This window comes from Rutilus rutilus (assembly GCF_951802725.1).
Source record: "Rutilus rutilus genome assembly, chromosome: 9".
In the NCBI taxonomy this organism is placed as follows: domain Eukaryota; kingdom Metazoa; phylum Chordata; class Actinopteri; order Cypriniformes; family Leuciscidae; genus Rutilus; species Rutilus rutilus.
This window is the reverse complement of record NC_140223.1, coordinates 39170576-39198039: the sequence shown is the minus strand read 5'-3', so window position 1 is coordinate 39198039 and position 27464 is coordinate 39170576. Positions and strand designations below refer to the sequence as shown.

At 41.5% G+C, this 27464-nt stretch overlaps 1 protein-coding gene across 4 annotated transcripts in view; it reads left to right on the top strand.

Moving 5' to 3' along the window:
* The window catches only part of limk1a (LIM domain kinase 1a), a 75126-nt gene extending 48028 nt beyond the window's left edge, over window positions 1–27098 (top strand). For 3 of the 4 annotated variants that reach the window (XM_084419800.1, XM_084419801.1, XM_084419803.1), the window contains 13 exons: window positions 12071–12180; window positions 14435–14632; window positions 14936–15041; window positions 15747–15934; window positions 16046–16232; window positions 17343–17429; window positions 17952–18083; window positions 18321–18380; window positions 19177–19242; window positions 20179–20347; window positions 21954–22009; window positions 22313–22470; window positions 23279–27098. In XM_084419800.1, the coding sequence (XP_084275926.1) occupies window positions 12071–12180; window positions 14435–14632; window positions 14936–15041; window positions 15747–15934; window positions 16046–16232; window positions 17343–17429; window positions 17952–18083; window positions 18321–18380; window positions 19177–19242; window positions 20179–20347; window positions 21954–22009; window positions 22313–22470; window positions 23279–23441 (1680 nt within the window). In that variant the 3' untranslated portion in view covers window positions 23442–27098. Of the gene's footprint in view, window positions 1–3765; window positions 3954–12070; window positions 12181–14434; window positions 14633–14935; window positions 15042–15746; window positions 15935–16045; window positions 16233–17342; window positions 17430–17951; window positions 18084–18320; window positions 18381–19176; window positions 19243–20178; window positions 20348–21953; window positions 22010–22312; window positions 22471–23278 lie in introns of those variants that run through there. The other variant, XM_084419802.1, reaches the window with a different exon arrangement.
* Window positions 27099–27464: the final 366 nt, after the last annotated feature.

Sequence of the window (27464 nt, the reverse complement as noted above, 5' to 3'; positions counted from 1 at the left end):
ATGGCCCTGTGTGAAAAAGTGTTTGCCCCACCTGTTAAAACATAACTTAACTGTGGTTTATCACACCTGAGTTCAATTTCTCCAGCCACACCCGGGCCTGATTACTGCCACACCTGTTCTCAATCAAGAAATCACTTAAATAGGACCTGCCTGACAAAGTGAAGTAGACCAACAGATCTTCAAAAGCTAGATATCATGCTGAGATCCAGGAACAAATTCAGGAATAAATGAGAAAGAAAGTAATTGAGATCTATCAGTCTGGAAAAGGTTATAAAGCCATTTCTAAAGCTTTGGGACTCCAGCGAACCGCAGTGAGAGCCATTATCCACAAATGGCGAAAACATGGACCAGTAGTGAACCTTCCCAGGAGTGGCCGGCCGACCAAAATTACCCCGAGAGCGCAGCGACGACTCATCTAAGAGGTCACAAAAGACCCCAGAACAACATCCAACGAACTGCAGGCCTCATTTGCCTCAGTTAAGGTCAGTGTTCATGACTCCACCATAAGAAAGAGACTGGGCAAAAATGGCCTGCATGGCAGAGTTCCAAGACGAAAACCACTGCTAAGCAAAAAGAACATTAAGGCTCGTCTCATTTTTGCCAGAAAACATCTTGATGATCCCCAAGACTTTCGGGAAAATGTTCTGTGGACTGACGAGACAAAAGTTGAACTTTCTGGAAGGTGTGTGTCCCATTACATCTGGCGTAAAAGTAACACCGCATTTCAGAAAAAGAACATCATACCAACAGTAAAATATGGTGGTGGTAGTGTGATGGTCTGGGGCTGTTTTGCATGGTTTCAGGACCTGGAAGACTTGCTGTGATAAATGGAACCATGAATTCTGCTGTCTACCAAAAAAATCCTGAAGGAGAATGTCCGGCCATCTGTTCGTGACCTCAAGCTGAAGTGAACTTGGGTTCTGCAGCAGGACAATGATCCAAAACACACCAGCAAGTCCACCTCTGAATGGCTGAAGAAAAACAAAATGAAGACTTCGGAGTGGCCTAGTCAAAGTCCTGACCTGAATCCTATTGAGATGCTGTGGCATGACCTCAAAAAGGCAGTTCATGCTCGAAAACCCTCCAATGTGGCTGAATTACAACAATACTGCAGAGATGAGTGGGCCAACATTCCTCCACAGCGCTGTAAAAGACTCAATGCAAGTTATCGCAAACGCTTGATTGCAGTTGTTGCTGCTAAGGGTGGCCCAACCAGTTATTAGGTTTAGGGGGCAATCACTTTTTCACACAGGGCCATGTAGGTTTGGATTTTGTTTTCCCTTAATAACAACCTTCATTTAAAAACTGCATTTTGTGTTATCTTTGACTCATATTTAAACTTGTTTGATGATCTGAAACATTTAAGTGTGACAAACATGCTAAAAAAAAATCTTTTTTTTTACATTATTGTATTACACAGGAATTATTGTTTATTAAAAGTAAACAACTTAATGTATAATGAGCACATCTTCATGATTTCTTAACATTTGATTTGGGAAAATTGCATCCTATGTTTTCACTTTACTTAAAGCCATCAATGATGCGTTTATAGAAGTTAGTAACTGTACTATCACTCACAATAAGTATTTATAATACTTAATACTTCAACTTCTTCAACTTCAACTTTTATTTATTTATATAGCACGTTTACCCGCAACGTTGTTGCCCAAAGTGCTTCACAGTTACAGTAAAAAGACATACATATATAAAAACAGAACATATCAAGCCTAGCGGATGAAGGCATATTTCACACTCTTAAACATCTCCCTCACCCACCAGCATAATGAGATCAGTGTGTATGAAGAAATAAAACTAAATAAAAGTGTATACCTACAGTGTACACCACCCTTAACTAAAGGCTAAATTAAAAAGGTAAGTTTTTAGCTGCGACTTAAATATTTCTATTGATTGAGCTAACCGGATATGAAGGGGGAGGCTGTTCCACAACTTAGGAGCCACAACTGAAAAAACTCGGTCACCCTTTGACTTCTTTTTAGAAAAGGGGACCGCCAGCAAAGATTGGTTCGTGGATCTTAGTGTCCTGCCTGTTGTGTAAGAGTCTAAAAGATCCACAATGTATTTTGGGGACCTGTTGTGCAATGCTTTAAAAACCATTAATAAAATCTTATATTCAATCCTGTACTGAACCGGCAGCCAGTGAAGATAAGATAGTACCGGAGTAATGTGGTCCCTTTTTTTAGTGCCAGTCAGAAATCTTGCTGCGGCATTTTGTACCAACTGCAGACGACATAGTTGACGCTGGGGGATCCCTGCATAAAGAGAATTGCAGTAGTCCAGTCTGGAAGTAATAAAAGCATGAATAACAATCTCCAAGTCTTTATAACTGAGAAGGGGTTTTATCTTAGAAATCAATCTAAGCTGATAAAAACTGTTCTTTACAACAGAATTTATCTGTTTATCAAAGCTTAGAGATGAGTCAATTATTACCCCAAGGTTTCTCACGCTATCTTTCACCGTCATTTCTAATCTAATAGATAATTACTACTTAATAAGAATAAATCTGGCAAGTTTTTATGACAGCCACCATTTAAATGTTTATATTTCATAACTTAATTATTATAAAAATAAATCAAAGTGTAATTTAAGTGTTCGTATACAAATCCGTTAATTTTTACCTTCAATATTACAGTAGGCTAATGAAGCCTATAGGCTACCACTGGCTCCCATAGTTTGCAGCATTAGTGAAGAGATTTGTTTTCCTTGAGAAAATGTGCCATGTATTGTCCCTGATATCCAAGATAATCAATATTGAATCGAATTGCAAGCTTGTGAATCGAAATCGAATCGAATTGTGAAATTTGTGTCGATACCCAGCCCTATAATGCACTAATAAGAATTGTTATATCTAATTACAAAACAGTCCAATACTAGTCTATCAATACTGAGTCAGTGAGCGTTAATGAAGTTTCTGCCCGTGAAGAGCGTTTCAAATCATTTACTTATTTATTTATTAGTTTATTTAATAGGGACCATGCATATTCATGTACATTGTTGTATAAAAATACACCATGTAAATATGCCAGAATTAGTAAAAAAAAAAAAAAATTGGGGTTAAAAGCTTCACAAGACTCCTGTGCTATAGTCTCGTTCTCTGTCAGTAGTTACTTACGTTGAGTGGCGTTCTGTAATGAAATCATGACACTGAGACGCGTCCCACATGGTTATTCTGTGGAAATCCTCCTCCCACCGCATTCACACACAACAGGCCTGTGTTGTCATTGCCCGATGTCATCGGTTTCTTGTGTTTATTCTTATGTCTTTCTGTGAGCTCAGAGACAACATTTGTTCACTCCCGGCGACGGCTGTTTTAGACCCCCTTGCTAGTTTCATTTCCATGACTAATTCCAGCCGCTTGTTATGAAAACTCAAGTGTCGAATGTGTGTGTTGTTCAGTTTTGAGTGATGTTCTTCAGAATGAGGGTCTGCTTATGGGGAATTCACGGTGTTTCTCTCTCTGTGTTCCTCCTGCTTTTTGTTTGGTCTGTACAAGCCTGGTCTCGACCCACAATGTTGAGATCTGACTGATACGGGCAGTTTCAGTCTGATTCGCTGGAGACTTCAGTTATCACATGAGACCGTCAGCCATGTTTACAAGGTTGGTGGCTTTCCTTTAGCTGTATAGCTGAAGATTTGAGCCTGTTTTCCCTGGAAGAGGTTGTGTGTGTGTCAGTGGGAGGGTTGGGTCGAGTGGGGGAGGTGTGTTTGTGTGTGTCGCTCGACAGGAAGTGATGAAGTCACCCACTCAGAGCGAGTGAGTGAGCGAGCGAGAGACAGAGGGTTCTGGGATGAGCTCAGCGTTGGGCGTGTGGGCTGTGTTGAGTTTTTGTGCCGGCTTCGCTAGAATGATCCGCACGCTGTAGCCGCCGGTCATGGTCGGCGATGTGTTTTACTGGAGCTTCTGCTGTCTCAAACTCTGGAAGAGAGAGAAGAAGGTAAGCCAGATGCTCGCTCTCTCTCTCTCTCTTTTGCTGATGGGACTTTACACAGCCTTCATGCATCACATGTGGAATAGATTTCATTCATTTTCAGCTTAGATTATTTTTTACGTGTTTTATTTGATTCATTATCATTTAAAAGGCAATTCAGATGCTGATTGAGTTACAGAACATTGTAATTTAAACATATTCAAGAAGCATGTGTGTAGATGCAGATGTAAAGTTCACTGAATCTGGACGTTTACATGAGAATGATTTCAATTCAGTTTGGAATTCACATTTATTTGTATCGCGCTTTTCACAATACACATCGTTTCAAAAGCAGCTTTACAGAAAATACACGAGTCCACATTACCGTTTAGAGTCTGTTCTCAGAGGTGACTGTCTAATGTATTTCAGAAATGTACATATACAAATCACAGTTAGCTAAAATATATATTAATTTAAGCAATGTAATATTAAAGGCCGAAACAATGAGCTCATTGAAGTAATGAATACTTGTTTGTTAACAAATGATTATGACATTTAGAGAAATGTAGCATTGGTGCATGATTTATCCTTCATCTGATCAAACTTGTTTCCAAATGGTCATTCTCACATTATTTTCTTTGGTTCATTCTCATTGAGGCTTCTGGCATCATATGATATGGGGAATTATTGACCTAAAACGATCATTCTTTATTATTGTTATTGTGATTAATTTACATGTAATTGTCCCCTAGCAGTGGATGATCGTTTGACTAGTAAACCGGGTCATGTTTGGCATCACGTCCCAGTCTCAAGTGTGTGTGTGTGTGTGTGTACAGATGCGGATGCTGCGGCACTGGGACACACTGACATGGAAATGTGCCGATCGATATTCACATTTATTCATGTAGCAGAGACTCTGACCCAGTAAAAGGGGTTTAAATCAGTAGAATATACTCCATGAGAATCAAACCCATGACATCAGCATGGCTAGTGCTGTTGTGAATCTATTCCTTTTGGTACTTTTGATTTTGGCAGATATCTCGTAAAATTGTGCATCTGTAAAACTGCTATCCAGGGTAGGCGCCTTGTTTAAAGGAGTGCTTGTAAAACAAGGCTGTGAGGACAGACACACAGTAGGTTTAACAGGTTAAGTGATCCTTTAGATGAATGAATGAATGTGCATGAGGTACAGAAGTGCAGTGTGTTTGACAGTGTCAAGAGCTGTATACTGTACGTCTGTCCCTCAGGGCTGAATGCTGTGTTACATCAGCAGAGAAACTTCCCTGCCCATCACTGGGGGGGTTTGTGATTGTGGAGATTTCCCCAGAACGGTTTCCGAGCAGAAGCAGGTGCCGTGATGAGTGTTGGGTTTCTAGAGGTGCGTTCAGATGGCTGATTTCATTCATGACACTGGGAATGAACAGCAGAAGGAAGTATAAGTGTGACTGGAAAGTGGTTAAAATTCCGGTCTTTCCCATATTTAAACATCACTTTCGAAATCACTCGTCGGCCCAGTTGTTGCCAAACATGTAACACTGGCAACATGGCTCAAGATGTGGGTTTTCATTCCTGTTTACTGTTTAGTGTGAGCTGTAATATTTCGAGTGGAGGACGAATTATTGTGTGGACAGCATATGACATAAGAGCGTGTGTACAGTATGTTACTCAGAAGTGGTATCACAGTGGGATTATACCCAGAACAAGGTTGTCTTCCTCAGTAGTTCATGTAGTTTAGTAGAAACATGTACAGTTGTGTCCAGAAGTAATGACCATAGGGGATATTTGTTTTTAATGACCATAAAAGTTTGATTAAACCACCAATATAATGTATGAGGAAAATATTATTTATATATATATATATATATATATACACACACACACACACTGCTGTACAAAAGTTTGATCTGTAAGATATTTCATGTTTTTAAAATATCATTTGATTATGAATACAAAACAAACAGTAATATTGTGAAATATTATTCCACTTTAAAACAGCTGTTTTCTATGTGAATTTACAGTAAAGTGTCATTTATATCCTGTGATCAAAGCTGGATTTCCAGTCTTCAGTGTCGCATGATCCTTCAGAAATCATTCTGATATGATGCTCAAGAAACATTTATGATTATTATCAATGTAGAAAACAGTTGTGTACAATTTGTTCAGGATTCTTTGACTAGAAAGTTGAAAAGAACAGCATTTATCTGGAATAGAAATCTTTTTTTTAACATTATACACTACCGTTCAAAAGTTTGGGGTCGGTGAGAATGTTTGGTAAGAAATGAAAGAATTGAATACTTTTGTTTAGCAAGGATGCATTACATTGATCAAAAGTGACAGTAAAGCTTTCTATTTCTAAAATCTCACAGGAAATAAAGCATACATTGACTGCAACACAATCAGTTATTAATATTTCTTTGGTTCTCTTTTGTTTTTGCATGTTCATAAATTGTTTATGACAGTCTAGGCCAAAGATTATGTCGCACAATTTGGCATGTTTCATTGCATTACCATAAATAAAACAATTGACTCCAAGCACAACTATGCAATATGCTGACAAAATCTTTAATCATATGTGAATAAAGGGTGAACACGTCAATTTTCCAAGGCGGGACGTCATATGTCTCAACCGTTCGTCCAGCCCAGAGGCGTTTTTACATTAAAACGTTTTCCAATAATAACACGGGAGATGTGTTTTCCTACTGGAGCTTTGCTGATGTGTTGAAATGTCTGTAATCTGATTAAAAGTGGATGTCAGGCAACTTGTTGATGTCATTATTAACATATGGTAATGAGGGACTCTACATTCCCCTGTTTTGTAAAAGATCATTTTAAGAGTTTTGCATAGATGTCTTGACTGGAAAGTGTTGTTTGCAGTAGATCTGGAGATGTACAGTAGATGTTTTCTCTGTGGGCGCGGATGTGCTGTGTATTTTCAGACGTGTTGGTGGTCTGTCAGCTCTGTTTTCCGTGTCGGTTGAGCGTTTGTAAATGAAGCGACTGAAATGAGGAAGCAGTGGGCAATCCGTGACATCACTGTGAGATGTCGTCATGTTCCCCCCGTCGTAGGAGTCGTTCACACATATTTTATGGTACAAGATCTCACTTTTGTCAAAGACGAAAGATTCCAAGAAATGGAAAGACCTATTTAGTACACATCTTTTAAGATCATGGGGTCACATTTGTTTCCTATTTGAAAAACACCCAGAAACTGTTGCAGAGGAAGCTAAACAAAACCTGGCCTTAAATATTGGCTGTGTAATGACATTTCTTCAAACATTATTTGATCACAATGTTTCATGATACATAAATCCTGTATTATTAGTATTATTATTATAATGAATAGATCTAGTTCTGAAAATGAAGACAATGTATAAGACTTCATACATCCACTAAAACACCAGCTGATTCAAACAAGTTCAGATTATGTTTTTGAACACTGTATACAGACTCTTGATATCACTTTTTGGGGCCATTGTATGAAAGCAAGTTCCTTATGAGCTGTAGACAAGTCTGTCTGACCTTCTGTCCTTCTTTCTCAGTGGGATGATCCACTAAAGCATCAACTTTAGCTATAGTTTGAGACTGGATTCACATCCTGGTGTGTATGAAAGGTCACTCTTCATTTAGATGAAGATCAATGCAAATGAAAGCTCCATCTAGGAACATAAATATCATTTTTCATATTTGACATTTGGCTCAGTAAAAACGAATGAAGCTGAGAGACATGAGACGTGTTAAGTCATTTATCTGGTTTGTTTCTCTCTTGTCTTCAACACTTGCACTCATGACTCTGAACTAAAACAGAATGAATGAGTGTATTGATCGAATAATGTGTTCAGGACGCCTGAAGACTTTTTTGATGTTGTCATCCTAATCTGAATCAGAATCAGAAAGCGCTTTATTGCCAAGTATGCTTGTACACACAATGAATTGACCTTATTTAAGCTTCCAGTACACACGAATAAGTGTGTATAGCAAAAAAAAAAAAAAAAATATATATATATATATATATAATACTGTATATAAAGACACAGATAGGTTATAGATAATAAGTAATAGATAATAATAGATCATAGAACATGATAGAAAGTGAGTCGCCATCAGGGCACATGGAGCTCTCGGGCGAGTGTTGAACATCTGGAGAGCGTATAAAGCGCGTCTGATCTCAGTGTTTCTGTGTTGAACATCTGGAGAGCGTATAAAGCGCGTCTGATCTCAGTGTTTCTGTGTTGAACATCTGGAGAGCGTATAAAGCGCGTCTGATCTCAGTGTTTCTGTGTTGAACATCTGGAGAGCGTATAAAGCGCGTCTGATCTCAGTGTTTCTGTGTTGAACATCTGGAGAGCGTATAAAGCGCGTCTGATCTCAGTGTTTCTGTGTTGAACATCTGGAGAGCGTATAAAGCGTGTTTGATCTCAGCGTTTCTGTGTTGAACATCTGGAGAGCGTATAAAGTGTGTCTGATCTCAGCGTTTCTGTGTTGAACATCTGGAGAGCGTATAAAGCACGTCTGATCTCAGTGTTTCTGTGTTGAACATCTGGAGAGCGTGTAAAGCGTGTCTGATCTCAGTGTTTCTGTGTTGAACATCTGGAGAGCGTGTAAAGCGCGTCTGATCTCAGTGTTTCTGTGTTGAACATCTGGAGAGCGTGTAAAGCGTGTCTGATCTCAGTGTTTCTGTGTTGAACATCTGGAGAGCGTGTAAAGCGTGTCTGATCTCAGTGTTTCTGTGTTGAACATCTGGAGAGCGTGTAAAGCGTGTCTGATCTCAGTGTTTCTGTGTTGAACATCTGGAGAGTGTATAAAGCGTGTCTGATCTCAGTGTTTCTGTGTTGAACATCTGGAGAGCGTATAAAGCGCGTCTGATCTCAGTGTTTCTGTGTTGAACATCTGGAGAGAGTATAAAGCGTGTCAGATCTCAGTGTTTCTTTGTTGAACATCTGGAGAGCGTAAAGAGCGCGTCTGATCTCAGTGTTTCTGTGTTGAACATCTGGAGAGTGTATAAAGCGTGTCAGATCTCAGTGTTTCTGTGTTGAACATCTGGAGAGCGTATAAAGCTCGTCTGATCTCAGTGTTTCTGTGTTGAACATCTGGAGAGCGTATAAAGCGTGTCAGATCTCAGTGTTTCTGTGTTGAATATCTGGAGAGCGTATAAAGCGCGTCTGATCTCAGTGTTTCTGTGTTGAACATCTGGAGGGCGTATAAAGCGTGTCAGATCTCAGTATTTCTGTGTTGAACATCTGGAGAGTGTATAAAGCGCGTCTGATCTCAGCGTTTCTGTGTTGAACATCTGGAGAGCATATAAAGCGTGTCAGATCTCAGTGTTTCTGTGTTGAACATCTGGAGAGCGTATAAAGCGTGTCAGATCTCAGCGTTTCTGTGTTGAACATCTGGAGAGCATATAAAGCGTGTCAGATCTCAGTGTTTCTGTGTTGAACATCTGGAGAGCGTATAAAGCGTGTCAGATCTCAGTGTTTCTGTGTTGAACATCTGGAGAGCATATAAAGCGTGTCAGATCTCAGTGTTTCTGTGTTGAACATCTGGAGAGCGTATAAAGCGTGTCAGATCTCAGTATTTCTGTGTTGAACATCTGGAGAGCGTATAAAGCGTGTCAGATCTCAGTGTTTCTGTGTTGAACATCTGGAGAGCGTATAAAGCGCGTCTGATCTCAGTGTTTCTGTGTTGAACATCTGGAGAGCGTATAAAGCGCGTCTGATCTCAGTGTTTCTGTGTTGAACATCTGGAGGGCGTATAAAGCGTGTCAGATCTCAGTATTTCTGTGTTGAACATCTGGAGAGCGTATAAAGCGTGTCAGATCTCAGTGTTTCTGTGTTGAACATCTGGAGAGCATATAAAGCGTGTCAGATCTCAGTGTTTCTGTGTTGAACATCTGGAGAGCGTATAAAGCGCGTCAGATCTCAGTGTTTCTGTGTTGAACATCTGGAGAGCGTATAAAGCGCGTCTGATCTCAGTGTTTCTGTGTTGAACATCTGGAGGGCGTATAAAGCGTGTCAGATCTCAGTGTTTCTGTGTTGAACATCTGGAGGGCGTATAAAGCGTGTCAGATCTCAGTATTTCTGTGTTGAACATCTGGAGAGCGTATAAAGCGCGTCTGATCTCAGCGTTTCTGTGTTGAACATCTGGAGAGCGTATAAAGCGTGTCAGATCTCAGTGTTTCTGTGTTGAACATCTGGAGAGCGTATAAAGCGTGTCAGATCTCAGTGTTTCTGTGTTGAACATCTGGAGAGCGTATAAAGCGCGTATGATCTCAGTGTTTCTGTGTTGAACATCTGGAGGGCGTATAAAGCGTGTCAGATCTCAGTATTTCTGTGTTGAACATCTGGAGAGCGTATAAAGCGCGTCTGATCTCAGCGTTTCTGTGTTGAACATCTGGAGAGCGTATAAAGCGTGTCAGATCTCAGTGTTTCTGTGTTGAACATCTGGAGAGCGTGTAAAGCGTGTCTGATCTCAGTGTTTCTGTGTTGAACATCTGGAGAGCGTGTAAAGCGTGTCTGATCTCAGTGTTTCTGTGTTGAACATCTGGAGAGCGTATAAAGCGTGTTTGATCTCAGCGTTTCTGTGTTGAACATCTGGAGAGCGTATAAAGCGTGTCAGATCTCAGTGTTTCTGTGTTGAACATCTGGAGAGCGTATAAAGCGTGTCAGATCTCAGTGTTTCTGTGTTGAACATCTGGAGAGCGTATAAAGCGTGTCAGATCTCAGTGTTTCTGTGTTGAACATCTGGAGAGCGTATAAAGCGCGTCTGATCTCAGTGTTTCTGTGTTGAACATCTGGAGAGCTTGTAAAGCGCGTCTGATCTCAGTATTTCTGTGTTGAACATCTGGAGAGCCTGTAAAGCGTGTCTGATCTCAGTATTTCTGTGTTGAACATCTGGAGAGCGTATAAAGCGCGTCTGATCTCAGCGTTTCTGTGTTGAACATCTGGAGAGCGTGTAAAGCGTGTCTGATCTCAGTGTTTCTGTGTTGAACATCTGGAGAGCGTATAAAGCGCGTCTGATCTCAGTGTTTCTGTGTTGAACATCTGGAGAGCGTATAAAGCGTGTCTGATCTCAGCGTTTCTGTGTTGAACATCTGGAGAGCGTATAAAGCACGTCTGATCTCAGTATTTCTGTGTTGAACATCTGGAGAGCGTATAAAGCACGTCTGATCTCAGTGTTTCTGTGTTGAACATCTGGAGAGCGTATAAAGCGTGTCTGATCTCAGCGTTTCTGTGTTGAACATCTGGAGAGCGTATAAAGCGTGTCTGATCTCAGCGTTTCTGTGTTGAACATCTGGAGAGCGTATAAAGCACGTCTGATCTCAGTATTTCTGTGTTGAACATCTGGAGAGCGTATAAAGCACGTCTGATCTCAGTGTTTCTGTGTTGAACATCTGGAGAGCGTATAAAGCGTGTCTGATCTCAGCGTTTCTGTGTTGAACATCTGGAGAGCGTATAAAGCACGTCTGATCTCAGTATTTCTGTGTTGAACATCTGGAGAGTGTATAAAGCACGTCTGATCTCAGTGTTTCTGTGTTGAACATCTGGAGATTGTATAAAGCGCGTCTGATCTCAGCGTTTCTGTGTTGAACATCTGGAGAGTGTATAAAGCACGTCTGATCTCAGTATTTCTGTGTTGAACATCTGGAGAGCGTATAAAGCACGTCTTATACGCGTCTGATCTCAATGTTTCTGTGTTGAACATCTGGAGAGCGTGTAAAGCGTGTCTGATCTCAGTATTTCTGTGTTGAACATCTGGAGAGTGTATAAAGCGAGTCTGATCTCAGTGTTTCTGTGTTGAACATCTGGAGAGCGTGTAAAGCGTGTCTGATCTCAGTGTTTCTGTGTTGAACATCTGGAGAGTGTATAAAGCGTGTCTGATCTCAGCGTTTCTGTGTTGAACATCTGGAGAGTGTATAAAGCGTGTCTGATCTCTGTGTTTCTGTGTTGAACATCTGGAGAGTGTATAAAGCGTGTCTGATCTCTGTTTCTGTGTTGAACATCTGGAGAGTGTATAAAGCGTGTCTGATATCTGTGTTTCTGTGTTGAACATCTGGAGAGTGTATAAAGCGTGTCTGATCTCAGTATTTCTGTGTTGAACATCTGGAGAGTGTATAAAGCGTGTCTGATCTCTGTGTTTCTGTGTTCCAGGTGGCCGGAGAGCAGAAGTATCACCCAGAATGCTTCACCTGTCTGAACTGCCGAGCCTTCATCGGTGATGGAGACACGTATGCGCTGGTGGAGCGCTCCAAACTTTACTGGTGAGTGACACCCAGGGCTCGACGTGAACTTTCTTGCTCACCAGACACTGTGGCTAGTAGGGGTGTAAGGATTCCCTCATGTCATGATTCGATACATATCACAGTACTGGACTCACAATACAATATAGACAAAAGAGACACCAGAATAAAAATATGCATGATTCTGAAGCTGAAAACACAGAATTATTTTATTTTAGTCACTGACTAGATATAGTTTAAATAATGTAGGCCTCTTATTACTGGTAACATAAGACATTTGGCATTATCAGCAACCACAAATATTCCCTCATTACATTATCATACATTATATTCAACATTATATGGTAGTTTAATGTAGTACTGACACTAAAGCTGTTAAAAAAATGTCACGCAGTCATTTTCATTTTGGGTGAACTATCCACAATACATATTATCACTATCCACGATACATAATGTTGCATTTTTGTATTGCGATATATTGTGACGCGATGTATTGTTACACCCCTAGTGGCTAGTAGTTTTCCAAAGTTCCTAGCCACTCAGCATTTTCACTAGCCACAATGTTGATATCGATGCCATGGGGGGAAAAGATATACATATACATATAGCCATATAGATATTTGTAATATTGTCTCATAATTTGCCAGCAGTTATATTAGGCTGCTGTCACTTTAAGGCCTGACGCACTGAGCCATTATACTGTTACACATGCGCTTTCTTTCTCTACTGTTTACGTTCACTTAAAACATAACTGACTGTGTTTACATGAATACTCACCTAGACTGGCATTTTGACATTATTTTGTGTGTATTTGACTCTTTAAGTGCAATAAGCAGTGAAAAAGAATTAAATTTAGTGCTGAGAGGAGGCTTTATGTGCACGCACTTTGGGTGTGATCACCCAGATCAGTTTCAGATATTTCAGGATCAATATGTAGCAAAAAATAGATATTTTTAGTTAATTATTTCAGATGCCTTTTTAAAAAACATTTAAAAACTGTATATTATATATAAATTTCAACCTGGTGAAGTGTCTAGTAGGAGTGACTGCGTCACACCCCACTGCTGAAATACACACGCATTTGGTGGTTGAAGGGTGTTAATATCAAGCCCTGGTCACACCTAAAAACCAAAACCAAAAAAAGCCCACGGACACGCCAGTCATGTGAAATTCTGCTGACCACTGGAAGATATTGGGTAACTCTTTATTTTGATAATCCCCTAACATACAATCTACTGGCTATAGGTAACTTATTCTAGCCCTACCAGTCTACTAATACTCTACTAACACTCTAATGAGAGTAAGTGGACATGTAGGCGCAACGTTACTACTTATAGTCAGCAGAATGTGTTAAAGGGACCATCAAAATAAAGCGAGACCAGATATTGCTCTTTATTTCTAAAGCAGGACATTAGCATGAGCTGTTGTTATGCGTTATTAATATGTCCTGTTGAGTGGGTGTGATGTAGCCGTGCAGAAGATGTTTTATCTTCATATCGTACCATCACAAATCAACAGCATCCCATGAGCTCTGAAAGTATGTGCTTTATTCATGTGAAAAACACATGAATAAATGTGAATAAAACATTTATTTTGTTTTACACATGAATTTTACACATTTATTTTGTTTTACACATGAATAAAAGCGGTGTTTTGGCCAGTAAAACACATTTTACAGTTATTTATTTATTGTTTACTAACAGGCAAAGCCAGGATCTCTGAGTACATGTTTACTTCATTTCAGTTACTATAACAATATTTTGAAATCTACAGTTTGACGATTTCATCGATCGCATGTTTATATGAGCCAGAACAACATATCAATAAATCAATAAAAGCCCCTGTAAATGTTGTGGTGTGACTTAACATAACATATGGGGAAATGCTGCTTTTATTTCACCTCTACTTTCCAAAACGTATATAACCTGCAGTGTTTGTGTCCCAGAATGATTGATGACCCCTTAATACCTTTCTTTTCATAATCACCACTCATTTATAATGATTAAAGTGTTTCATGTGCATTCACAAAAGTATATAAGAAAAAATCTACAGTGTCAAACCAAGTGTCATGACAGCTTGGATGTTTGAACGATTTAACTAGTTCTTAAGCAAAACATGAAGAGGTTTCTAACGTTATTTACAGAAGTAAAATGATACATGATATATGACATGACATGAACGTTTCAGTCCTTTAACCTTTATCTAAAGTTGTAAAAGCATGTCCTGTTGTAATTGCCCCTTCAGTGAGCTCTTCTTCTGCTGTGTCTCCCTCTAGTGGACAGTGTTATTACCGCACCGTCGTGACTCCGGTCACCCTGCCCGACTCGCCCTGCTCCAGGATTCCTCACACGGTCACGCTCGTGTCTATTCCCGCCTCCACCGATGGGAAGAGAGGGCTCTCCGTGTCCATCGATCAGGGCTCCAGTCCCAACGGATACAGCCCCGAACACAAGCCCACCATCAGAGTCTCGCAGTGAGTGTGTGTCCGTCCTCCCAGTCCGAGTCAGTCACTGACTCTCAAACTGCATTTTTCTCAGTCGAATTAGTATTCGTTTAATACTTTGATTAAGAGTTTAAAGGTAAAATGCAAATGTATGAGCGACTGAAAAAGGAAAAGGAAAGTTCCTCCAAATGTCAGCCAGTATTTTAAGCACAGTAGAGTAGCTTCTCGAATGTTTGCCTGTCCCCTTTTGCATGAACCGTCCTGACTGAAATCTTCAAACGTCTCTGTCCTGGTCATGTGACTCGTGTCATGGTTTTGTGTGTGTGTGTTCAGGGTGGACCCAGAATGCATCAGTCCAGATGTCAAGAACTCTATTCATGTTGGCGATCGGATCCTAGAGATCAACGGGACGCCGATTCAGAACGTTCCTCTGGACGAGGTGAAGAAACACACACACACACATTCACTGAGAGCTTTTGATGTCCGCTGAACGCCAGACAGCTTCATAACACTATTATTGTTGTGTAATTAGCTCATATGTAAAGAGTTGGATCATGTTTTTAACTGTAAATATTCTTACTTTAGATGGGTCACGAAAAACCCAAGAACCAACCTTTATTAGACATGAATTGTTTAAAGTTTGTACATGATAAAAACCATTACACCTATGGAGAGTCCCTGTAAACAACATGTGAGAGTGTGTGTGAGATTGTGTGTGAGATTGTGTGTGAGAGTGTGTGTGAGAGTGTGTGTGAGTGCTTAATGTGTTTGTAAACATTTTAAGAAACACTGAATATCAATGCTGTGAATGTCTAATAACGATTGGTTTAAAGAACTTAATGAATGAAACTTCCCGTCTTCCATGACCTGATCTAAAGTGAGAAGTATTTACTTCTAATAACCACTGAACAGTTCCTTCAGTACGAGCTAATTACACAATAATAACTGTTAATTACTGACAGTGAATCAAGAACTCACTATTTGTATAGTCTATTATTACAGTACCAATGTACAGACTACAATATATGAACCATACATGATTTGTAAGTCCTTTAATACTGTATTGTGTGTGTGTGTGTGTGTGTGTGTGTGTGTGTGTGTGTGTGTGTGTGTGTGTGTGTGTGTGTGTGTGTGTGTGTGTCAGATTGATCTGCTGATCCAGGAGACCAGTCGTCTGCTGCAGTTGACCATTGAGCACGACCCTCATGACCACGGCTCCTCAGAGGACCAGGTGGACGGCCCCACACCCCTGTCTGAGGGCCCCAGTCCCATCATGCCCATCACACGGCCGCCCAGCCAGGACATCAACAACCTGCGCTCGCGCATCATCACGTCAGTACACCACACACACACACACACACGTGTGCTCCATCAGCTGTTGTGATGTTATATCACAGGAGTTGGTGGTGTGATCTCACCGGGGTTGGTGTGTGTTCTGTGCAGGCGCAGCTACAGTATTGACAAGTCTCCGAGCTCCAGCAGCACGCCGTCTCCACTGTCCCTGAGGAAGGACATCGGCCGCTCCGAGTCGCTGCGCGTCGTGACCAACCGCACACACCGCATATTCAGAGCCTCCGATCTCATCCATGGAGAGGTTCTGGGGAAGGGCTGCTTCGGGCAGGCCATCAAGGTCAGAACTCACTCACACACACACTCACACTCACTCACTCACTCACTCACGCACACACACACACACCGCATATTCAGAGCCTCCGATCTCATCCATGGAGAGGTTCTGGGGAAGGGCTGCTTCGGGCAGGCCATCAAGGTCAGAACACACTCACATACACTCACACACACTCACACACTCACTCACGCACACACACACACACACACACACACAGCATATTCAGAGCCTCCGATCTCATCCATGGAGAGGTTCTGGGGAAGGGCTGCTTCGGGCAGGCCATCAAGGTCAGAACACACTCACATACACTCACACACACTCACACACTCACTCACGCACACACACACACACACAGCATATTCAGAGCCTCCGATCTCATCCATGGAGAGGTTCTGGGGAAGGGCTGCTTCGGGCAGGCCATCAAGGTCAGAACACACACTCACTCACTCACTCACTCACTCACTCACTCACTCACTCACTCACTCACTCACTCACTCACTCACTTACACACACACACACACACACACACACACACACACACTCTCTCTCTCTCTCTCTCTCTCTCTCTCTCTCTCTCTCACACACACACTTTCTCTCTCTCTCTCCCTCACACACACACACACACACTCTCTCCCTCTCCCTCTCTCTCTCTCTCTCTCTCTCTCTCTCTCTCTCTCTCTCTCTCTCTCTCTCTCTCTCTCTCTCTCTCTCTCTCTCTCTTTTATAGTGTCCAAACTGTATATTCTCTGTCCTAACACTAACTCTACCCCTAAACCTGCCCATCACACACAACTTCCTGTGTTTTTACATTTTAAAAAAACCTCACTTGATATGATTTATGAGCTGTTTTCCAATATGGAAATGACCAACAAATGTCCCGACAAGGGTTTTGTATATTGCCATCTCTGCGGGGACATGTTTTCCCCATAGCGTAGGGTTCACCAGATCCGCTCGTTAAGTCTGATGTCATGCATTAAAGCACTGGTGTCCTGTGAGTTTCTGACAGCTCAGCTGAAATAGTAGTGCTCATAAACAGCTGTTGTGGCAGTCTTCTGTGCATCACGAAGCAGACAGTGTCATCATTCAGCTCATTTGTGTTCTCACACCCGTCAGGTGACTCACAGAGAGACGGGCGAGGTGATGGTGATGAAGGAACTCATCCGCTTCGATGAGGAAACACAGATGACCTTCCTCAAAGAGGTGAGCAGGACAGATGGAGTGCGAGTGTTGAACGTTTTCCTCCAGCTCATCATTTACCCAGCATGCTCAGGGGTTAAACGAGGACCGTTAAAACACTGCAGCTCGACCAGCTGAAAGACTCTGTGACGTCAACCAGCACTCGTTTGTCTGCGATTCGTTTATGATTAGCTCCCATAATTCTCTGTTTCAATGACTTTGCTTAAGACGAGGGAAACACTCGTGGTCTCAGTGCAGCTGGTGTTCACGCCGGTTCATCTGAGGAGAGAAACAGCACACACACACACACACACACACACAGCCATCGCCCTTGAACACTCCTCGGCTCAGTTGAATCGAATCCAACACCATAAAAACCTTAATGAACATTTCATGAAAGATTACGCTATTGCACATGTGACAGGAAACATCAGGAGCTTCTGAAAGTTACTTCAGTTGTGTGTGATTTGAATGAGTTTATTGATTGTAAGCACGTTTGTGAACATTGCTGACGCGTTCTGTGACGGTGTGTGTGTGTGTGTTCAGGTGAAGGTGATGAGGTGTTTGGACCATCCCAACGTGCTGAAGTTTATCGGCGTCCTTTACAAAGACAAACGGCTCAACTTCATCGCGGAGTACATCAAAGGAGGAACACTGAGAGACATCATCAAGAACATGGTGTGTGTGTGTGTGTCAGTCACTAGTACTGCACATTAATGCCAAGCGATTGCTTCTGATCTACTGTTGATGAATTATGACAGTGTTTATACCTTATGGTGTGTTGTATAGAGGGTCACAGGGGTAACGCTATGTTTCTGCTGCTTCATGAGCGCCGCCTGCTGTCAGACAGTGAGACTGCATGAACATCTGCTCATTCTCACAGTGTGTGTGTGTGTGTGTGTCTTCTGTGTGCAGGACAGTAACTATCCATGGAATCAGAGAGTGAGTTTTGCCAAGGACATCGCCTCTGGGATGGTGAGTGAGACGCTCATTACCGCCCTCTTCTGTCACAGATGTCCACAGTATTTTACGTTTATTTATGAGCTTCAAATGTGAAAAAGCTGAAGAAGTGGTGAAACTGTTAGTTTTGTCAAAGAAAAGTGCATTCAAACATAAGTCTGTTTAGGAAAACAAACTAAAGTAATATTGTTTGGACTCCAAAAAGTATGTATAAATGATCACATATTCATGTTTTAGTTTATAATACACGGTCTATTATTATAATAACAAAAAAAAAAAAATACAAAATCCAGAAAACACTGAAGAAGAAAACAACAGCCATGGATTAAATACAATAATTCTGAAAAAATAATAATAATAATGGAAAGGAAAACCTGACAATAATAATAATGATAATAATATAAATGGTGAATAGTCACAAAACCTGAAAAAATTCTATTTTGTTTAGTTTTTTGCCTCGATCTGTTGTCAGCAGAACAGAAAATCAGTGTGTGAACGACACAGACTTCAGACTTCGGTTCCTTCTAGTCAGATGATGATGATGGTATCAGATATGTTTTGATTCTAGAACACACACTGTATTGTTTTCAGGTGTCGTGTGTCTTCGAGAAACAAGCCTCGTGTTTCTGTGTGAGTTTGTTGTGAAAGTCTTGTAGTGTGTGATGCCCAGTTTTAATCTGTGACCATTGACAAAGTCAGCAAGTGTAGGGGGACCAGTCCTTTAAACCTGTTCAGATCTGGTGTTAGACTGTGTTCAGTCCTGTGAATGACTGTAGAGGGCAGCATTTTAACATCTCCTTCACTGACCCAGGCCTACCTGCACTCCATGAACATCATCCATCGAGATCTCAACTCACACAACTGTCTGGTCAGAGAGGTGAGTGACATCACAGGCTTTTCTAAAGCTGGTTCCAGCATCACATGTTTTTGTTTGCATGCTGAGAATGAAGAGAACAAGCTTTCTGTATTGCATTGCTTTCGATTGCTTTTGACTTGTATAATGCAGGATCACACTGAGAGCTTTAAAGTCCCCCTGTAGTCAATCATTTTATCCCTTAAAACTCATCTTTGATCACCAAAATGACATATTTAAGTGTTTTATTCCTTGAAAAATGCCTTAAAATATCTTGAATGTAACTCGACACCCTTGCCTCATTTAGTATGCGTAGTTCTATGAATATGCAAATGAGCCCCGCCTCCACTCACTCAGCTCAGAGATCCACTGGTTGACGATCACACGTTGATCTGATTGGTTACAAGGTAGTTTGTGACGTCAGAAACACCAGCGATTTCAAAGCGTGTTTTTGAGACTGTCTTTGGTTCACTGCAGTTTTAAGGAGAAAATACTCAGCAATGGTGTCGACTTATGAACTTACACATGGTTTGTCTTAAAGCAGATTAAAAACACCACATAGACACATAAACAACATTAAAAGCTGGATTTTCACCACAGGGGGACTTTAAGGGTTCAGAAGCGAAACACTAAAGACAGGAAGAGCATTTGACAGAACATCACTCCAGTTCATATGCTCTGGTTTAAGAAAATGCCCATTTAAAGTGTGACGTCAGTGGTTATAAAATGAGAATTTGGTCTAGGAAGAATCGCGTTCTGTCATGTGTCATACTGCTGTGCAAAGGCAAAACACAGTGACTACAGCAAAGCAAATCATGAATAAAGCATGACTGTTTGATAATACAAATGTGGCTGAAGAACTGTGTTTTGCGTGTGTAGATCAGCACAGCTTTAGCGGATTAGGATTAGTCTTTGTTCATGTACAATGGCAGATTTGTAAGTAGTTCCCTGCTCTGACAGAATAACAGTGTTGTTGTGGCGGACTTCGGACTGTCCCGGCTCATGGTGGAGGACAAGATCCAGGACAAACTGGTTTCCGGACAGATCCCGGGCGTCAAGAAAGCCGACAGGAGAAAGAGATACACTGTGGTGGGAAACCCGTACTGGATGGCTCCGGAGATGATTCACGGTGAGAGTCCACTTCTTTCATCAGTCGTCGCGTCGGTTTACGCTGTTCACGTTTCTATTGAACCGAATTTTCTTCTTTAATAATGTATTATTATTCTGTGTAAATCATGGTGATGTTACAAAAAGGTCGTGGAATCTTATTTCAGAGAAAAGAAGATTTCTAAATAGTTTTAGCATGTTAATGTATTTGGTCTTGGCGGGACAAGCTCACTCTTGTTCGAGGGTTAGGGATGAAACGGTTACCAGTTTGACGATAAACCACGATGCAATTTGCAGCCGTTAGTATTACGGTTAAATATTTGAATCATCATTAACACCGTATTTGATTGCCAGGATGTGAAAAACTCACAGTAAAAACTGTCCAGTATTAAGCAATGTAAGCAACACTCTCACGCAGACACGGCATGAAACGTTGGTTTCCTTTTTGTTTGGAAAAAATAGCGGAAAGAATTGAGAGAGGCTTTACAACCTTTACAACTGAGGGAATTCTCTGAACTAAAGTCTGAGTGAATTCTCTGAATGTTTCTCTGAAGGGAACTGACTGCCTTGAGAAGAGTTTTGATGACATTTTCTCTTCATCTTTCCTCTGTGTGATGTGTCGTGTTTATAACCCTGCTGTGTTTACAGAGGTTACCAGGGAAACCGCACAAGCTTCACCAAGCGCCACCTACTGACAGAGAGTGGATTTACATTGTCATTCAGTCTGTCTGTGGTTTTTGTTTGTGAAACTCGGACCACGTTTTTATGCGCTGTTGTAAATTGTACCCATTTAATGGAAAATAAACTAATGTGCATTCTAGAAACTTAAACAATTCGGATAAAAAGGTATCTAGAATTATTCATTGAGCCGATAAAATAATCATTTTGATTCATTCTGTTTCTTAAACATGTTTGAAAGGCTGGAATATTAGGTTTATCTTTTTATAAATCATTTTGGTTTATACGTTATTTGAACAAGTAGTACATGTTAGTAGATAACATTATTTTGTTAGTCGAATCGTTGTTAAGGTTGTTAAGGATTTTGGATGTTAAAATAGTGGTCTCCTGGGAAGCAGATCTGGGCAGGTGGAGCTGGGGAGGTGGAGGGGTTCAGAGGAACTAGCTTAAACACTGAAGCAGACTATTTACTTGTTGAGCAAGTGATCTCATTGGCTGCAGGATCAGCAGAGGCCAATCAGCTGTATTTCACAGATTGTATGAGAATGACCGATCAGCCAGCGGCCTCTAGAGCTTCATGACTGAACTAGATGTTTATTAATGTTCTTAGAAATGTAATCCTTTGTGATCATGTTTTTTTTTGTTGTTTTTTTAATGTCTCTTAAATATAAAAAGCAATTAAATTCTTTCCTTACACCTTGTGAGTGCACTCATCATAGTTGATATTTAAAAAGAAAAAATCTAACATTTTCAAGGTAGAAAATATCTACAAAAACATGAATTTAACATAATTTAATATGATAACCTCAAGTTGCCGGTTAATAGATGCAGACACGATCGATGTTAAAATGCCACATCAGATTGTCAGAATAGAGTGCGCGTCACGGGGTGAAGTCGTGTTTTCACTGGGTTTTATGGGAGACTGATGTTTTGCTGTTTGTGTGTCTCAGGAAAGAGCTATGATGAGAAGGTGGACATCTTCTCCTTCGGCATCATGCTGTGCGAGGTGAGTGTTTCAGGACTGATCTGAGGGAATAATCACAGGCTGTTAAAGTTCAAAATAACTGCTTCCTCCACATCGACTTCCAGGGATTTCTCTTTTAATGGGAAACACTGTTACCACATACAGCAGCACCAGTTTAAAGCGGGACAGCAGCCCGTCATTACTGAAGCACGGCCAGAGGAAGCAGTGGTGGGGTGTGTGGTGTGGGTTTAGGGAAGCCTGCCGCTTAACGTGTAATGATTAAAACTGAGAGGAAACCTGACCTCACTTCCTCTGTCTTACATCAAACTCTCTGCTCTGCCTCAGATTATAGGGCGAGTCAACGCCGACCCCGACTACCTGCCCCGGGCCATGGATTTCGGGCTGAACGTGAAAGGCTTTCTGGACGATTACTGCCCGTCGGACTGTCCGGCCTCTTTCTTCCCCGTGGCGGCGCTCTGCTGCGATCTGGACGCAGAGAAACGGTTAGGACATGCTTATCATACGCCTCACGTTTGCTCAGAACATTAATATTAGTAACATCCATGATAGCTGCATTCTATGACATAGTAAATTAATGAAAGCAAAGGGGAACAGTATTACTAGGGTTTGAAGTTAACACCCACCAAATGCGGGTAAACATCAGCTGTGGCGGGGAACGCTGTCAAATCACGAGCCAGTCTGGCGTGTTACTCATGTTTACTCCCTTAGCTGGGGAAGTTCGTGTGTTAAGTGAAATCTGTGCAGATTTACCGCAAATACTCGAGTCATGAGTCATCATGATGTATTAAATACAGCGCATATCTGGCTTACTTGAACACACTCGTCACTATTACAAATAACGGTGCGCTTGTTCATGTGCAGTGAAGCAATAGTGAATATTAAAAAGCATTTGGTAAACAGAAAAGACATTATTTTCCAACGTCCTTTTTATTTTATTTTATGTTCTTTGTACTGTGTTGATCTGTCCTCCTAAAACACATTTCTGGTGAAAGAGGAAGGGAGGAGATGCTGGATGACAGGATTTTGTTCGAATAAGAAATTAATGTATGAAATCCACATTTTAGAATATATATATTCAAGCTCTGACGTAGTTAATCTGGTTCATTCATTTATTTTGGCTAGTAGAAGTTCTGAATGGCCAGTAACTTAAAAATGTATTAGGCAAAAGTGAAAAAGTTAATTTCAAACCCTGAATATTCCTGTAATGGTATTATAGATATGACACACTGTTTATCTGGACTCAAGTCCACTGAATGTGGGCCTGTTATAATGGCTGTGCTTCTCCCGCAGGCCTGCGTTTGTGAAGCTGGAGTCGTGGCTGGAGAACCTGAAGATGCATCTGGAGATGGGTCTGCATCTGGTCTCCGAGCTCGAGCTCATTCATCAAGACTTCCGGCAGAAACACGCGAGCGGGAAGAACGGGCTGCACACACACCCGGAGCAGCCCGAGTGACGCGGAGGAGAGGGCCGATCCTCACGCCGAGCAGATCTACTGGAGGACGCTCCCTCACTGGACGTCTGCGGTCGTGGCCTGCGGGCCTGAAGGCACCATGTTTCTGGAGATGCGAGCATCAGATGACACCCTCAACATAACGTCCCGCCACTGGCTGAAAGGCTTCGGTCTGGACTGATGATTCCGGCTTGAAAACGTCACCTCACCAAGCACAGCTTCATCAGTCATAATGCATGTCTGTTGTGGCTTAATGTGATGTTCCTCACACGGTTCTGGTGGTGCGTTCACGTCTCGTCCAGATGATGCAAGTATCCGAGGTCTTTGTTCTTCGGGGAACGGCCGTGTGCTGGTAATGAGACCTGAACGGACCCCTGCACATCTTCCTCGTCAGCGTCCTGTCCTCGTGTTCATCCTCACACGTCAAGCTTCACTAATATTCCTCATGTTTCCCGCAGTGTAAATACAGTTATAGTACATATTGTAAATGTTTGACATTATTTTATATACTTATTCCGCACTGGCGTACTTTTCACCTGAGCACCAGGAAAATAATCAACAGCAGTGTCACAAACACACGTAAAAAACATGATACACTGGGTCAGATCAACTCATTTACTGTCCTCTTTTACCCCAAAATCACATCTTATTTAACTCTTTCCCCGCCAGCGTTTTTGATCATTTTCACAAAATCTTCATGGCCCTCAGAATATTTTGTTGTATGAATATCTGAACATGCAGTATATGCAAAACGCATTTTTGTCAAAGGCTACATCTGGATCAGATTCAGAACGATGATCAAACACAGATGGAGTAGATCGAGTCCATCAACAGCCTCAAAGCTTCACAGTCCTGTAGCTCGTCCTGGGTCGACATTTCGTTGATTTATATGCTGTTTATTGTTGATGATCGCGTTATTTTACATATGCATCTGCTTACATTTGCTATCGCTTGTTCCTGCTTCTTCTTCGCCTGTGTTTTGATCAGGAGGTTCAGCGCTCTTTCAGAAGATGTGTAATAGCGCCCCCTACCTTATAACAGTGAAAACACGGAAAACCAATGGAGGGGAAAGAGTTAAATTGTAAAGTAAATGAACACCGTGTTAGTACGTGATGAAATGAATGTAATTTATGTGGATTTCAATATAAAATCTGAAAACTCTTCACAGGGATCTATAGCTAAATGGATTTCCTTCTTGATTTTGGGGTGAAAGATGCCGAGACAGATTTCCTGCGCTTTATGGTCGGATGAAGCGCTCGTCACTATTAGTCACGATCTGGGTTGAGTTTATTCCCAGAGCCTGATCTTAGACCCTCACGCGGGACGGTGGGTTTCGGGGTCCAGCTCGGCGAGCGCCTGTGTGTTTGAGTTTACAACACTGGTGTAAATATCTTCTAGAAACGCTTCTCTCGATGTCCTCCGCTACCAGTCCAGCTATTCTCATCACGGTGAACAAATGTCGTCATAAAAACACAACGGAGGATCGCCAGGAAAGCACGTGTACAGACTGAAAAAAAAAAAACACAGCCTCTTCTTCTCTCTTTTTGAATTGAACCACTATTTTCTCTTTTATAAAATGTTTTGATGATTTCATTTGCACTATGGAAGACAGCGTCTGCCGCTCGAGCCTTTTGGTTTCTTTGGGTTGTTTGGTTGGTGATTGTATGAATGCACGTCACTGATGGAGCCTTTTGTGTCGTCCGGCCCCTGATGCCGCGTCTCCTGAGCAGCACATTCGTAACACTCAGAAAACCCTGTTTCTCAATCACAGGCTGCCGCTGAAGTCAACATGAAGCAGCATCTACCGTCCACACTGTCAAACTGGGCTTTAACCAGAACTGGACGACTGCGTTCACTATCGGTACGATTCTGACGTTGTCCAAATAGATCGGTTTAGCTCTCGCCCGAATGAAACACTCCTGAACCAGCTAATCGTGGTCTTCAGGACATCGCCTCCTATACCCTCATTCACTGTTCCCTGCATTACTCCACTAATATAGTCCAGTTGAAGAGTGAGTGAATTCAGACTCTCCGGAAGCTGACGCTTTTGCACAGTTTGTGCTGTTTAATAATCATTTGAAACTGAGCAAACTAGCAGCTCCATCGATTGATCTCGAACTCGATAACGTCCACTACGTATGGTGTTTAAGGGTATAGGAGGCGATTTCAGGTCTTATGATCGGGAGACATTAGGCTGTGCAATTAGAGAAAGCGTAACGGCCAACTTGGACCACGTGAACCTTGATAACCAATCACATTACAGCCTTGACATCTGTGAATTTCTTTCAGATGTGTGACAGTTGCGCAAAACGTTTGCGATATTTTCAAAATTTCAATAAAAAACTAGTGTGAAATGAAGGCGTTTCCGTTAACCGATGTTATGCGACTGAAACGTAATTTTTTCCTCATTCCAAAAATCATGGCGACGGATGTTGGAAGAATTGCGTATATCTCAGCCTCCGCACTAGACACATTATTTTTAATGGAGTGTGTATCCCAGCTTTAATGGCAAGGACAGACACTTCTACTGAGAGCGGCACAGATGAGGAGTTTCTGCTTCAAGCTCTTGATCAATTGTGGCATTTCTTTGTGGTTTACAATCCAGTTTTCCTGTAATACTTTAGTCTTTTATGAGTTTAATGAAGAACTCTGCCTCGTCTTCTGTCCAAACACACCGCGTCGTCTTTAAAGAATGATCGACTGTTACGTACGTCAGGTGACCTGTACCTGTTTCCATTGCAGTTTTGCGAAATATTCCTTTTTCGAATTCCCTGAAAAAGCGTAAAAACTTTTTTGCGATATGTGGGAATTTTTGTGAGATTGCCGTGTTTCCATTGGCTGTATTTTCAATTCGCAATTTCAATTTGAGCAATTTGAAGGGTAATGGAAACACGGCCAGTCCATCACTGTTTGCGGACACCAGAGAAATAAAAGAGAAGTGCCGTAATCTGAATCGTACCTGTCGCTAAATTGACTATGAATTCTCTCATAGAACAGCATTTTTTCATTCTAAAAATACATCCAATTAAAGAGAAGAAACAAGGTCTATATTAAGATAGGGTCAATTTGGATTTCATGTTGACTTTAAGCCCTGACGATCTGATATCAATACTATCAATATTGCCACTAATACAAAGCCATATTGCTGTGTAAGCCATTATACAGAATTGATAATGAGTCCATTGTTTCTGTAAGCACCACATGCTGCTTGATATGGTGTTGGTGCTGCTCAGGCGTCTGTAGCAGGACCACTTCTTCATGACAGAACGAGCACTTAAATCATGTAGTCTAGCTTGTAGTGCTTCTAGAAGTCCAGCTCAGGTCACGTACAGCATCACTGAGAAAGAGTTGGACGGTACTTCAGCTTCTGGCGGACGTGACCCGACGCTTTACCTCTCGACATCGCTGTGCCTTTGTTTTACGCTAGCCTTGCCAACGACTCGTGTTGTGTTTTGAGCCGGATGAGTTTACGTCATCGCTTGTCTGTTTCAATGAGGTCTCCTTTTGTTTTCCAGATATATTTATATTTTCCATGTTTTCTTTGTCCAGATTCTGGTTTCTTGTAATGTAATGTTTGTACTGAAGCTGTGAAAATGACTCTGCACTTTAAACGCACTGGCCGTGAAGGTTGAAGGAGACAGAATAAACTGAGCTCCTGAAGTCACGTCTCTCGACTCATCATTGCTGCTGCGTTCAGGTGTGTCGCGCTCCATTCCTGACATGCCAGCCGTAACCGCTTTCACACAATGCTTTTGTACTCACAATTAGGTATTCAGTGTATGACTGAACACAATGACTCACAGGACAGATGAATACAGTGACATTTCAACATGTCATTCAGTCGTGTGCAGGGCCTGACGGAAAACAAAAGTTATTTACATTTAGGCCATGTTCACACCTGGTTATTAAGATGTGTTTTTGTCAATCTGATCACAGGACGATGCTAAATACAGGTGTAAACGGGGCCTACATTTTGAGCTTGTCCACTTTCGACCACTTCCAGAGGTAGTCAAAAAGGCATTGGGC